Source organism: Phytophthora infestans, genomic scaffold, assembly GCF_000142945.1.
Source record: "Phytophthora infestans T30-4 supercont1.40 genomic scaffold, whole genome shotgun sequence".
NCBI lineage: Eukaryota > Oomycota > Peronosporomycetes > Peronosporales > Peronosporaceae > Phytophthora > Phytophthora infestans.
Genome location: NW_003303719.1, coordinates 672,784 through 688,060, shown reverse-complemented (window position 1 = coordinate 688,060; position 15,277 = coordinate 672,784). Strand labels below are relative to the sequence as shown.

Genomic DNA, 15,277 nt, shown 5'->3' with positions numbered 1-15,277 from the left:
GCACCAACTGGTACATGTAGTATGCCGTCTACATGGGCTCCAACCAGTGGATCGGCGATGCCCCTAGACGTGAATTACGTAGCATACGCACTGACAGAAACCCCGTGGCTGTGCGAGTAACTGCCGTTCGTCACTTGTAGCTCACCGCGAGCCGAATCCCACTGCACAATGAACCGAAATGGGCAATTCGTGAGACGAATGTGCTGTCTCGGACGTCACCTTCGCTCCGCGATTTGCGCTTCTTTCAACCGTGCGTACAAATGTACGTGCGCTGATAAGGGTCTATTGTTTCAGGCACCATTTGCGAGTCGTCTTCGTCCTTGAGCCCTTTTCAGCCGCTTGTTCCTCTCCGCTCGCGACATCGTTTCCTTGACCGGAAGCACCTGCATCGTCCTCCGGCAATATAGAGCGAAATATGCTTGTCAGACCTCCCAGCTGCTGTGCCAAACCTGCGGTGGATTCACAGCCACAAGCCCAACGTCACTTCTCACCTCCTCCTCTGCGCCGCTAACATCTGATACCGAGTGACGTCCTGCTTCTCCATCCTCCTCCTCTCTGCCACCAGTGCTGCCGGCACTGTCACGTCCGTCATCATCTTCCTGGTTGCCGTGATCAGTGCCGCTGTCATCTTTTTGGCTTCTGTGCTCATTACTGTCGGCATTTGGCTGCTCGTCGACTTTCAAAAGTGCTGCATCAACACGCAGATTGTCCGAGAGGCCAGGCCCCCGACCCTGTAAAGAGGTGCCACATCTAACCGCGCGCCGTGGCCGCGACTGCGTCGCCGCCGCCGACTCCTACTTCCATTTGAGCAGGGAACGGGAAAAGAGATAATGGGAGAATGGAGATCGGGGGGTCGTCCTCGATTGGAATTAGCCCTCGATCGTACATAGCCGAAGGTAATGATTTTTACCCCTTCAAATCATGGACACCTCCATGACTAGAGCCCTGCACATTTCTAGTACTATAATAGTGGTCTCCAACAGTTCCGTTAGTAATTTCCCCTGATTTAGGACAGATTAGGGTCGCACCGGAGGCAGTTAGCAAAGGCTCAAAAAGGTGCTGTCTCTCTTTAGAGAATTGGGAGTCTAAATCAAAGCTGCAACAAAGCCGCACACCGTATTTAAGCACGCCTAAAAAGGAACAAAACCAGAATCATAGCTCTGATAGTTCCTCGTGCTAAACCAGGTCGGTATCGGAACCGCTTGGAGCTGCTTATCCTGGGAGCGAGTAGCTGGGCTGAGAGAGCTGCGGGGCTGGTGCTCTGTCAGACACGAACGATTGGATGGGACCAAGGTCCTATTGTTAATATAGTATTGCAAAGGGCTGAGCGGCGGCGGAGGAGGTCTCTCACTTTGGAAGTTGCTGTGTGAGGCACACAGCTCCGTGACATTCCTCTACGTCACGGTCATTACCAATATCATCATTGTCCGTGCCATCGGACTAGGCCAGCAGCTCAAGCTGCTTGTATTCATCGATTCCCAACATGCTCAGTACATCACGCCTAAAACGAACCGAGCCAGAACCACGATTCTGATAATGACTCAGAACCCCTAAGAATCAGGAACTGGGTTCTGAGAATTTTTGGGCTCGAAGTCATAAATGTGAAAGGACAAGAACCTCGACTTTTCAGCAAAAACCATTCTCCTACTCCCGTAACACCACTATCGGAAAATACATGCCAGCGTAATCAGAATCAGTTATGATTTCTCAAAATATTTTTTGACAAGCGCGATTAGCAAGCCAATCATAAAGCAGTAGCCGACAACGCGTTTTGACAAAAAAAAATAACACAAATGAGTTAGAGCGATTCTGAGTTATCGATTGGCTTAAAAGTCGGTAAAACTACATCTGATCAATCCAAACGCTTGCAGCCCACAGCACCAAGAAATCCTACCAGGTCCTGAGGGTGGTTACTACTGCCACGCGTGCCGTGCCATGACACCAAAATTAATCCGTGGCATGACGTGGTTAGCTATAGGTAAGCCAGGAATGTTATTAGGGATCATGCCAAGAGGAAAGTATCACAATACACCTCACCTTAATTAAGAGGTCCTACCAGTTATGCGTTGGTGCTCGGATCCATAAGTCGATGCTGGTGGGAAAATTGATGGCAATTTACTCTCAAGTCATCAAAACTGTTTTGAAAGCCACTTGTATTTTTAAGATCCCTATGATTCACAATAGTAGCCTCTTCATAATAACTTGCAGCACTTTACAATGCAAAGTTAGCTCCACCCCACGACACTTGAGAATAACATCATTTCAAGCGTTTTACGTGATAAGGCTTCGTTCTACGATCTGTAATATGTTTTTGTTTTCTGATGACTTTAAAAAGTACTTAACTCGAAGATACGGTAAAAAGAAGATTATTTTCATCAGCTCAAAGGATGTTTGGAATTACCTTTAGCCTTCAAGGCCTCAACAGGGCTGAAACAACAATTACTACACCAGAGCGCAAGACTGGCAAGAACACGCTAATGGTTTTATTGTACACGCAACTAGTAAACTTTGACTAGCGCTACCTTGATATGGCAAACCAAGCATCAATAATGAAGGTATAAAACCCTCTTAAGCACCGCGGAGCTACGACCCAATTGCCATCTACCCTTTTCGTAAGCCAAAGATGCAACGTCAGCAACTAGTACAATATTTTGTTTTCATCATATCTGTCCTTCTCACTAATGCAAGGCAGATAAAGCTAAAAACTCGTGTTTTAGCTCCTGCAATTAGGACCGTCATTTGCATAGCTGAAAATGGCAGCCTTTCCCGCCGCCCTGCCGGGTGTTTGTGGCTTCTCTTCGTTGCCTTGGGCAGCAGAGTGGTGCGATGTTCCTACTCTACTTTTTAAGCGACGGTCTGCAGCACCGAGTCGACCCCGGGGACAGCGTCGCCTCTGCCGGCGTCAGTCAAACGAACTACGGAGAAATTAAATGCCTTCAATTTCATTTTAATGACTAATCACATGCCGCTACTTCAGCGTTACCACTTCAGACCATTGACAGGCTCTCTTTTACGAGCAACTATTGGTCATTTGCTATTTAAAACTGTGAGCCCAAGGGTTGGAGTTTCACATTTGGACTCAGTAAAAACTGCGGCAAGACACGTGAGCCTAATATACCAGTAATAATGGTTGACAGCGAATCCGTCCGAAACCAAGAACTGAATTAAAGGCGGTAGTTGGCTCCTAACCAGTAAGTTCATTCAAGGCATGCAGTACATCACGACCAAGCAGGAACTCTTCGTTACCATCTGCATTCAAATATTCCACCGGACAGTTAATGTTGACTGGTCCTGTCGCTGTCCTCAGCGACAACTTCAAATACACAACCTCCTTTACGTTCATAGTACGTCGACCAACCAGTTCGCACAAAACTGGCTGACGCAATTTCACAGTTTCGATCGCTTCTTCGCTCAATTTGGCCACATCGGCTCGAGCAATGCACGACTTGAACGCTCCACTATATACGCAATACGGTAGCTCAAGTGAGTCGCTCACTCGTACCGTCCGTTTTGCTTCGGGTAAGCACTGGCTAACTCGACGGAGGCATGCGGAGCCTCCCTTGCGGATTGGACTGTGGTCGGCGCTGGTTGTTGTTGGAACTGGATGTGTGGGTCCTGCTCTCAACGCGGGGACAATCTCTCACTAGATGCCATCCACCGCAGCTGAAACCACTCTGCTTGCTGCTGCGACCATTTTGCGGTGCGGTACTTTGTTCTTAAACACGGCGTCCAGCCTGCCGTGCTTGGCCGTTCTTCGGAGCGTTTGCCTGATTTTGCCGTTTGCGAAAAGCAAACAAGTTGGTGATTTTCGTTTTCACCACTCTCGTTGTTATTCGGCTTGCGTTTTTCACCTGCACCAGCAACTCGCAACGCACGGTCGATTTTCTCCTGTTCCAAAGCCTACTCCATAATGCGTTTGAGCAATTCAGCAGCAAGTGCAAGCCGTCTTCAGTCTTGAAACGACCTACAAGTCCATTCGTACGAATCAGTGTGTTGCATGAGTGGAAATAGCTGGTCACGTGGGCCTATACATCACCCTGACCCTCATCCATCGACAAATCGCGCTAGAACAACTCCTCAATGTTAGGCAGAGTGCGGTTCTTGAAGCTCTCAACCGTCTTCATTATCCAGCTCCAAAGAAAGTCGTCAGTCAAGTCGCTCTTGTTAATTTCCGAAGCTGCTTCACAGAGTGTGTCCAGCTGTGACTTATCAAATGAATTTCGGATGCTCGTCATGACGGCATCAAGTTCGCAAGTAGTTTAGCAGCGGGCTTTAATTGCTTCGAGCCGCAAGTCAAGCCATCTCGTCATGTCCTCATGCGATACATCGGATACTTTAGGCGCACTGACGAAGGTAAATATCGGCTGCGGTACCATTGGATGGCTGCCGACCGAAATGCTACACCGTTCTGCACAGCAGTCAGCGCGCTAGATGCTCCACCAGCATGGCGCCCTGCTCCTCCGCCTGATGTCGCTGCTCACCTTCCTCTTGCTGCTCTTTGTCGATCCCTACTCCGCGCTTGGCGCCGATTCCCCGTCGCAGTCGACTCTTGTGCGACTGCCGGAGATATTGATGCTACCACCTGGCTTGCCGCCACTTGATCGTCCTGCCCTAGACGTGACGCCTGTCTCGGCCGTAGTGTTCTCTGCGTCGGGGTCGTACTTGCGGTCGTCGCATCCCTGTACACGTAAGCGTCGTTATCGGTAGGCGTTGCTAACATTTTCGTCGTCGAACCTTGAATAACTAAAGGTAACTTTGTAGTCGGTCCACGGAACACGTATTAGGGAAGCTGGTGGCTTCCTAGGATTCCTTGTTTGTATTGGTGCTGATTTCACAATGAGGCGTCTAACTAGTCTGGCAGCGCTCACTCCAAGCATGTTCTCAGGCTTCGTCCTCTGTGAGCCATGTGTTATACATGAGCTCACTACAAGCTGCTCCCTATATTATACTGGGATGCATTACAGTGGTAGGTGCAGCCTGCACCGGATTAATTCCACGGTACCCCGTTTTCGCGCCCTTGGGCCTTTGATAAACTTCCGGATGTCATGATCCTAAAACCAAATAAACTACAGTTTGTATGCTAAATCTGATTTATTTGCAAAACATATATGGCCCATCCCCGCGAAAACGGGGTGCACTACTGTTGTAGTGTAGATCGAAACGCATGGGTCAACATTCGCGTCACCGGCAAAAAACTAAATTCGTGAGTGTTGACAAAACGATTCTCGGTCTTTGCTGTTGTTTTGTTCGTTTCATGTAATCTGACGTTCTGCTTAGATGCCCCTACGAAGCATTAATGCTCGGGCATTGCTCACAAACACGGACAAATGATAGCAAAAAGTCGCGTATTGTACGGTGTATCGGCCGTTTGTGTGGGAAAAAGAAAAAACAGTTGAGCGCGGCCGGTAGACACCGGCCATAAAAGCTGATCTGATGAAAGGGGTCTTCTATGTTGTCTTACTTTCTGTGCAATATAGGAGCCTTTGATCTCGTAACGGGGTACGCTCCAGTGTGCCCCAGGTTACATAAAAAGTGACCCGTCACACCCGGTACACGGTACCAGGTGCTCTCGGAACCAGTCAGTGCATGATTACTTAGCTCCACTATAGGTAACCTCTAGTTTGTATGGGACCCAAGCTTATCTTCAGTCTTAAATCTACTCATCTAAGTAGCAAACCGTTTCCTTTGAGGTCGGGAACACGTGGATTAACGTTCACTCGGGTAGTTAATACCCTTAAGCACTTCCTTTGTGCAAGATGCTGTGTGACCCCGTCACACTTGGTAGCACTAGTAGTCAATCCAACTCCATCGCGGGTAGATTGAACTACCTGAATCCTCTGTGCGCTCAACGTTTGAGTCATGATGGACCAAAGCGAGCTTCCTCGCTTGAACGTCTAACAGTACGAGTCTGTTCGGAAGATAGGAGGCATCTGTGGACAAGATGTCCTTCGCAGCTTGGCGGCGGCGACGCCTGCCGAGCGGCAAGAACGCGTGACCACGTTTGAGACCAACGATCGTGATCTCTATGCTCCCGTCCGCGGGAGCTTGGAGGCCACGATGGCTGCTCTCCAGGCAACCAGGCCTAAGCCGGTATGGCTGAAGGTCCGGGGAAGGAAGGGGAGAACCTTCACTTCTGGGTCCGTGAGGTGGAGATCGCCATGCAGGCGGGTCACATCTCGAATGATCCACTGCGGGTGGCGTTTGCCCTGTCCAACTATGGTGGACGTGCGAAGCACTGGGCGTACACCAGGGAGACGACATCCCCTGATGCTTTGCATCCTGGGCTCAGCTGTGTGAACAGCTTCGAGCCGCGTTCCTACCGGTGAACAATGAGTTCCGCCAGCGCTCACGCTTTCTCGCGTGTAAGCGAGGTAAACGTGAGCTGCAGGAGTACGCGCAAGAGATAAGCACGTTGGTGGCATCTCTGGCAGGGAATCCTCTGCCTGAAGACGTCAAGACAACAGTCTTCATGGACGACCTGAAGGTCGGTCCTGCTCGCACCCAGCTATTCCGGGTGCAAGCGACAACTATGGAGATGGCGATTCGAATCGCTCTCCAAGAAGAGTAGATCCACAAGCAGGCTAGAGCTTCTCGGAAAGAGGAACATCGCCATGATGAGGATGGCGATCCTCGGAAGGCGGAGCATCGCAGCAATGACGCTGTTGCTCCTGCTGTCACGCAGCCCGTTGATACCGGTGCCTACAGCGAGCCTGAACCCATGGACGTAAGCGCAGCCGAGAGCGTGGTCCGCCGCTATGAATGCGGCGGACATGGACACTAACAGAGTGTGTGTCCCTCGCCAGTCCTCGGAAAGAGGACAGCCCGTGGACCCCAAGTCCGGTGGCGCAGGCCACGGTCAGGTGGACGGAGACTCCCCGGCCGCCAGTAGAGGCGGTATGATCTACTAAAGAGCGCTAAGGCTTCGTATGGGTGTGCAGGTTGTGCACACCACGGGACTTAGCCCAGAGAGACGTGGTTCTCTTAAAGTGGTGAAGGGCAGTGATGGGCTGCTGGTAGTACAGTCAGTGTACGGGGGTACGGTACCCCTTGAAAGTTTGATGAGTTCTGGGGCGTTGATACTCCACCAGAACGTCGCTTGGCATAGCGACACCCGGCTGCACTCTATGGCAGCGTGGCGGTCGTGGGCTGGTCTTGGTGGACTAGCCTTTGGTTTGGTGAAAGAAGTACCAATGGTCCTCAACGGACCCGAACGTTTCGGTTCGAAGAACTCGCGCACCGCGGTGTCGCTCGCAGTTCTCGCCATGAACAGCATGGCTGTGCCGAACATAAGGCACATCCCGGACTTTGGTGTGGCAAGGCTGAGAAGGGCCTACCAGTCCAGGTCTATGACGGAGCATTGGTGAGTCATGTTCCCACCTCCGTCATGACTGGGGCGTCTGATACAGACCGCCAGGACGCAAAAGCGTCACAAAGCTGTCAACGCACCGACAGCTCTGCGTACAGCAAGTCTATGCTCCGCTGCGGCAATGCCACGAGCGTGGGTCTTTTGCCCGACGTGTGGACCTGCTACACCAGCAGCGTCCAACGCCGAAGGTCGTCGCGCTGACGGGCTTCGACAGTGGTTATGCCTTTAAGCGCTAACCATGTGGATAACACAGTACCACACGCAGTCGCCCAGACTATAAGTGAAGAGGAAGGCGCTGAATGCGCTTCCTGTGTGGACAACACAGTACCACACGCAGTCGCCCAGACTATAATTGAAGAGGAAGACGCTGAATGCTTCCTGTGTGGGTAACACAGTACCACACGCAGTCGCCCAGACAATAACTGAAGAGGAAGGCATTGATCATGCTTCCTGTGTAGGTAACATAGTGCCACACGAGGTCTCGAGTGCTTCTGATGCCGTCAACGAGACATCACGACGTGGGTAAAGAAGTGCCACGTCAGCCACCGCAAGTCGGGTCTGAACCTTGTTCAGGCCGACGTTGTTTCAAACGACTCGGAGTCCAGGGCCCGGACTCCTCTGACTCGGTCGGTGGACACCAACTCTGGCCGGTGTGTGTGCGGGTCTGCACGCCAGCTGATTCCCCAACACCGAAGATCGTCGCGCGTTCGACAGTGGTGGTGCCGAAGGGCATTCACCAGGCGGGTAACATAGGTCCACACTGCGGATAACAAGTTCCTTAAGCAGCTTCGCTGCTTAAGGAGACCGACATTCGGTGCTCCGAGCATGGGTAACAGAGTTCCACGCAAGGTCACTCAGACTACAACTGATAAGGAAGTCGCTGTATGCGCTTCCGGTGTGGGTAACAGAGTTCCACACAACCAAGGTGGGTAACATAGTTCCACACCCAATGCGGGTAGCATAGTTCCGCACACAGAGCCATTGGCTTGAGGCGCGAGGTTGTCTTGGCCTCGATCGACGTCAAGTCGCGCAGACTCAAACTGCTGACGCGAAGGCTGGATGAACGGCCAACGCGGTCACCCATACCGACGCAGTGCACGGGGCGGAGAGCTGTCGCGCCTGACAGTGGCTATCAGAAGACACGAGAGACTCCATAGTCTCGAGGGTAAGTGGGGGAGAGGCTCAGAAATACCTTTCCTCCCTGGTCTTGAGGTAAGACCAAGTTCCTTACGGAACCAGGCGTCGATGTACATCGACTGCAGGCTGGAGGCAAACAGCCGGGCTAGAGCTGCGGTAGCTCTAGCTGAACAAGACATAGTGGCGAAGAAAGCCCTGGCTCCAGGTGCCTCGGAGTCGCTGAGTGAGTCAGCAGTGTTGGGGTTGCAAGTAACCACACACGAGGCGAAGCGCGGACCTAGTGCAATCACCGCACTGGTTCCTTGGTCATGAATGACCTGTCGAGTAGAGTGAACGGAACGTCTCACCCGCCGACAAAGCTGTTGCCGTACGTGATCTACGCAACGCGCCGGGTATAATGGGCCACGAAGCCATAACCCAATTGTAATGCGAGAGTGCACACATAACTGACCAGGTGGTGGCCGAGGCAACGCACGCAGTCGTAACTGGTGCCGCGTCGAGCATGACACCGTGGTGACGGCTGCTTGCCTTACCATGGTTTGGTACCCGTATGTACTCGGTGTCAATGCCAGACACCAACGCCGCAGTGGCATGGTGGTGAGGTATGCCCTATCACGGTCGAGTACCATCAAGATACATAATGTTTGTGTCAGACACTGATATAGGTGCAAAGGATATGCACCATATCACGACCCGATGCGCGCTGGGCGTATACGCTGTGAGTCAACGCACGTTCCGTGCATCGGCACTGGCTGCTGTCGAGCAGCCTTCCGGGCGTTCCACGTAATGAACTCATTGTTTATGAGACACATGAAGTGCACGAAGCACTTATAGTAGCTGTGGTACGTGTCGCACACAGCGTACCTCGTGTACGAGCCCATGGACCTGTACACTGTGCTTGCACATGCGTCGTGCACGATGCGAGCACTGGCCATGAATCTGTTCAGGCGACAGCACAGCCGAAGCTGTAGCCGCCAAACATGGCAACCTTGTGGTGAGCGTACTGCACCAAAGGTTAGTACCGTACGGTACATGGTGTCGATGCAAGACACCTACGCCACGGCTGAGTACTGTCACGCTACACGGTGTCGATGAAGGACACCTACGTGCCGTTGGTATGGTGACCAAGATGCGAAGAGAGCGAGCCAAAGGCATGGCCCGAGCTGAGCGGAGAGCTCCCTCTAGTGCTGGAGAAGGTGTTGCCCTTCTCGGTGTCGTCCCTCGCGGGAGACACCATGCTCCGGACGCGTGCGCGACGACTGTCGTGTCCTCTGGTGCGAGTTGTGGGCGAATGCCACACGTTCGGATGCTATTGCACCCTATTTTAAAGCACTGTACGCGCGCTAGCGCAGGTGCTAATGCAGCTCTCAGTGTAGGCTTTACGGCCAACACTGTTGTAAGCATAGGGACACAAATCCCAGTGTGCTTTGGGAGCACAAGTCACTGTGGGTGTGACTGAGAGTCGCGCCAGTCTCGTGGCTGCTCAGTGTGAGAATTTACCTTTTGGTGTTTTAATTCTCTCACTTCTGATTGGAGAATCATTTGTGATTGGAGAATCAGGTATTTCATTTTAGTGGGGGAGGATGTAACGGGGTACAATCCAATGTGCCCCAGGTTACATAAGAGTGACCCGTCACTCCTGTGGACACCTGGTACACGGTACCAGGTGCTCTCGGAACCCGTCAGTACATGACTAATTAGCTCCACTATAGGTAATGCAGCGGGGCTGCCGTAGCTTTAGCGTCAGAGGAAGACGTTCGACTCAAAGAGTCACTAATACTAAGTTCCTTATCCAAAGGACACTTACAGCCCAAGACCAGGGCTCAAAGTGAATACCTTAACTTTTATGCTTCAAAACCAGAAGTGTTTTATTTACTATTATTGCGGCCAAGCCGCCTAGGGGTAAATGTATCTGTTTAACTATCTAGCATAGTTAAACCTAATCAAATGCATAACGTGTGGCCTTCAGCCAACGTACTGAGAGACCTTGTTAGTTCTCTAGCTTATGTACTGCGAGTTTGTTAACTCTGCGGGTACCTCTTACCCCTGTGTGTTCCACACCATGTAACTCCGTTACACTCTCCCCCACTAAGATGAGAACATTCCGTTCTCGAAACTTTCTCAGCGAGGTCACGTCTTGTTAAGACGGCGGAAATTACTACACCTCACACCAGCGTTGTACAGCTCCGCGAGCTCACAAACGCCTACGCATCGTTGATGCCCAACTTCTCGTCGTCGGCCCATAGCCCAATATTCCAAGTGCAGCGCGCATCTTGCTCACAAGCGGTCTGAGACCTACGCTCGCGCTCCGCGCCTACTCCAAGAATTGCAAACCGATTAGAGCTATGCTCTTGACTCATCCGAGTCGTCGACAGCAGCTCAGCGGTTGAACACTCGCTTCACAAGCGATAGGTCGGTGGTTCGACCCCACAAGGGCGTCGCCCTTTCGCTCCATGAACGATTGTCCACGCTTGGACAAGCATAAGGGCAACACCCTTTTAGCTCAATGGTTGAGCGTTGGCATTGAGAGCCACAGGTCGGTGGTTCGAACCCACCAGGGCACAGCCCTCTCGTTTCAGGAACTGTTGTCCTTGAATGGACAAGCTTAAGGGCAACACCCTTTCAGCTCAGTGGTCGAGCGCTGGCTTTGGAAGCCACAGGTCGGTGGTTCATATCCACCCGGGCGTAGCCCTCTCATACCATGCGTTGTCCGTTCTCGGACTGCCGTACGGGCATCGCCCTTATAGCTCAATGGTAGAGCTCCGGTCTGACAAGCCAAAGGGCAGTGGCTCGATCCCCGTCCGGGACACCACTTTCGCTATTACAGCGCAGCCACATTTGGATCATGCTCATCAAGCAAGTTGTTTCAAAACAATTATGTGTCTATCGAGACACTTGGGCCTGAACCTTGTTCAGCACAGCCCGAAGCTCCTGCTTCCTTCGAGACCATGTCCTTAACACCACGAGGTCTCGCCACCTCCTGCTCCCGCGGCGAGCACCGCTCATACGTACGAGCTGGCTGCTGCAGCCACTGGTCAGAGCCTGAGCTCAACTACTGACCTGATCGCTCCCAACTCTAGTGAGAGGAGCCCAGCGCCTGGAGACGCTGTCGCACGCCATGATGACGCTTCGGCACACGATGTGCCCGGTCGTAAGCGTCAACGACGTCAGGGCAATCTTGCCGGAGATAACCTCGAACTCCCATGGGTTCTGTGAGTGAGGGTAACCCCTCCACTTCACCAAGGACTGGGTACGACCCTGGCGTCTACGCCGCACCACAAGGCGTTCCACGTGAAAGTAGAGCTCCCCATGCTCATCGAGCAGAGCGGGAAGAGGCCTTGCCTCAGCTGGGCTCTCGCGGGGAGAGTCTGCACTTACAAAACGGCGTCTGCATCCATATGACGCCGGCGTCACGACGCGAACGCTCACGTTCACCGCCCATCGGTCGATCTCGAAGAGATGATCACGTTGTGGATAGGTTAGAGCCACCACTGTTGGCTCACAACCAGGTCTCGGACCTTGAGCGTCCAGACGCTCGGCTGAACGCTCAGCTTGCCTTGCTCTGCAGCTCGAGCACTTTGCTTCGCGACCTGTGGCTCTGCCACATGCTGTTGATCAGCCATCTGTGGGTCCACCACTTGCTGTCGCTCAGCCTCCCGTGGCTCTACCGCCTGCTACCCCGCAGCTGTCCGTGGTCCAGTCACCGTTGGCGCTAACGCCTCCGCGCTCACCTGAGCAGGGTCTTGATATGGCTTAAGCAAGCCAACATAGAAGACCGGATACGTGCGCATCTTCTTCGGAAGGCTGAGCGTATACGCTAGGCCCTTCCTGGCCACGACCTTGAGCGGTCCTATGATCCGAGGTCTCGGCTTCGTCTTGAAGACTGCAGACACTGCATGAGTAGGTAGGTTTTTAGCGTTTAATAAAACGTGGCCACCGACCTCAAACCTCTCAACGTTGCTTCTGCCCTTGGCATCTACATGTTCCTTCTGCGTGTCTTGGCTTTCAGCCATAGCGTCGCGTACTTGACGCATTACGCTCAGTCTCAAAGAGACAAAGTCATCGACCCGCTTGCGAGCCGCAACAGGGCTGACATCAGCTAGCCGCTCGGTTATCCCTCCCCCATCAAGCCCTGAGTCACTGCGTGGCAGCGTCAGTGGGACGCGAGGGTTAACCAAGCCGTTCACATAGAACGGAGTGTAGCCTGTCGAGGCGTGCACTGCATTATTTAATGCGAACTCAACGAGCGGGAGCATCTCGCTCCAGCGTTTTGGCGCCTCAGCGCATACGCTTCGGAGGATATCCTCCACAACGCGATTCACGCGTTCAGTTTGACCATCAGTCTGCGGATAGTCCGCTGTGGACATGTCCAAACGAGTGCCGAGCCCTCTGACGAGGGACGTCCAGAACTTCGCGGTGAAGCGCGGGTCTCGATCCGAGACAATTGCCTCAGGCAAGCCATGTTGGCGAAACACTCGGTCTAAAATCAGCAAAGCTGTACCTTCTCCATCAATGGTGTTCTGCACCACCGCTAAATGAGCCATCTTGCTCAATTGGTCTACAAAGACATCCATACCCGTGTTTTCCGCCTTATCCTTGAGAAGGCCAAATCCAAAGTCCATACTCATGGACTGCCAACATCCCTTGGGGACAGGCAAACTCACCAATGGCACTGTCGTGCTCGGCGCGGACTTTGTCCGTTGACACGTCTCACACGTGCGTACATAGGTGCCGAACCACTTATACATCTTGAACCACCAGTGCATCGAGATCACCGAGCCATAGGTCTTCTCCCGACCTAAGTGCCCGCCCACGGGCGTATCATGAACCTCATAGAGGATTCGATACTTTAGATCCTCATCATGAGGAACGACTACACGAGAGTTATCCTCAGCATCGGTGCTGTAGTACAGCAGGCCGCCATCGAGCGAGTATCGATGGAGCCTCGCGCGTACGCGCCTAGATAATTCCTTGTCAGAGTCTTTAAATTCTTCGCTCCCAGGAGCCCGTAGCAGCGCTACGCACATGTCGTCTTGTGCATACACTTTTGCGTATCAAGTCAGGCACTGACGACGTCACTGTCGTGACATGAGCTAGCTCGTAGTCCGGGCCTGCGCGAGAGCGCATCGGCCACTGCATTAAGCCACCCCGGCTTGTACTTCACCTCGAAGTTATACACGGCAAAGAAGCAAAGCCATCTTGCCATTCTCTGAGAGAGATGAGGCGACTGTGTCGCAGTGTGTAGCGACGCATAATCAGTAAAGATCACAAAAGGCTTAGAGCCTAGCAGGTGTACCCTGAATTTGACTAGAGCATACTTCATTGCAAGTAGCGCTTTGTCATGAACTGGATAGCTCTTCTCTGCAGCTTTGGCTGGCGAGACTCAAACGCAATAACGCGTTCACGCCCTTCGGCATCTGCTTGTAGTAAAGCACAACCGATTGCAAATCGGAGGCGTCACAGACGACGCTTAAGGGACGATCCGGGCCCGGTGTCGCAAGGATCGGAGCCTGAAGGAGGCTCTCCTTCACATCCTCAAAGGCTCCGGCGTGCTCGACGTTCCAGCACCATGGTGCGTCCTTCTTAAGGAGATCGGATAATGGCCGAGCCATTTCCGCGTCGTTCACGCTGTACTTGGGCAAGTAATTGGCTAAGCCTAGCCACTTGCGTAAGTCGTTTTGGTTCTTGGTAACCGGCACGATGGCCTTGACTTTGGCAGGATCTGCCCTTAAGCCTCGCTTCCCAATGAAGCACCCGAGGAAAGGTATTTCCTCCGCGCCAAAGACGCACTTGTCCAAGTTGGCATACAACTTATTAGTGCACATGCACTCGAGCACCGCTCGCAAGTGGCCAATGTGGTTATACACGTCTGACCTTCCGTGCTCAGCACGACTATGAACGAGTATATCGTCAAAGTACGTTTGAGCGTACGCCCGGCGGAGCCTAAACAGCTGCGTCACAAGATGATTGAACGTTGCTGGTGCTCTCGACAGCCCCTAGGGCATCACCAGCCACTCCCAGAGCATACCGCTCGGAGTACTCACCGCTGTCAGCGGAATGCCGCTCGCTCTCATGAGCAATTGGTAGTAACCATCGAGCAAGTCAAACGCGCTGTACAACGTACAGCCTACCCTGTTGTTCTGCAGAACGTCCTTGCGAGGAATCGGCGCTTGCACCAGGATAGTGGCCGCATTTAGCTTGTTAAAATCATATACAATGCGTCCCTTGCCGTTCGGCTTTCTAACACAGAACGTGGGTGTCGAGTGCGGAGACTTACTCTCACGTATTATCCCTTCCTCGTGCTTCGCACGGAAAAATGCGTCAATGACGTCACACTGCTCTCTCGGCAAAGGCCATTGCCTAGTCACGTAGTATTTGGTTCGAGGAACCAGGTCAATCTCATGACACACGCCTCGATCTGGAGGCAGGCCCCTCGGTGGGTCTTTCGAGACAACATCTCCTACTCCTTCACCACAGGATAAAAGGGATCCAAAGGGTCTTTTGAGGATCGCCGATCCACTTCTAGCGCTCAGCGTCTTCTTGGGGTCCTCTAGGACCGCGTCGTCCACAATGGATGAGGAGCTCAACTCCCCCTCAGGTCCCAGCAGGACCACCTCGGCTAGATCGCCTGCCTTTAAGGCTTCGCCAAACTCGGTAATGGCCATCTCGTCCAGCGCTAGCAGAGCATCTGCAACGGGCAGAGTGCCAAGGCTGATGTCGCCTTCTACCTTTCCCGTCACTCCGCTCACGAGTGTGTACAGATGTTCACAGCAA

At 52.7% G+C, this 15,277-nt stretch overlaps 1 protein-coding gene across 1 annotated transcript; it reads left to right on the top strand.

The window, feature by feature from the left end:
• Positions 1–2,753: 2,753 nt before the first annotated feature.
• On the top strand, positions 2,754–3,478 carry PITG_15693 (uncharacterized protein; the record flags this gene model as incomplete). The annotated part of the gene is made up of 2 exons (XM_002897926.1): positions 2,754–2,821; positions 3,394–3,478. The coding sequence occupies 2 exons, from the start codon at positions 2,754–2,756 to the stop codon at positions 3,476–3,478; spliced, it is 153 nt and encodes a 50-aa protein (XP_002897972.1).
• Positions 3,479–15,277: the final 11,799 nt, after the last annotated feature.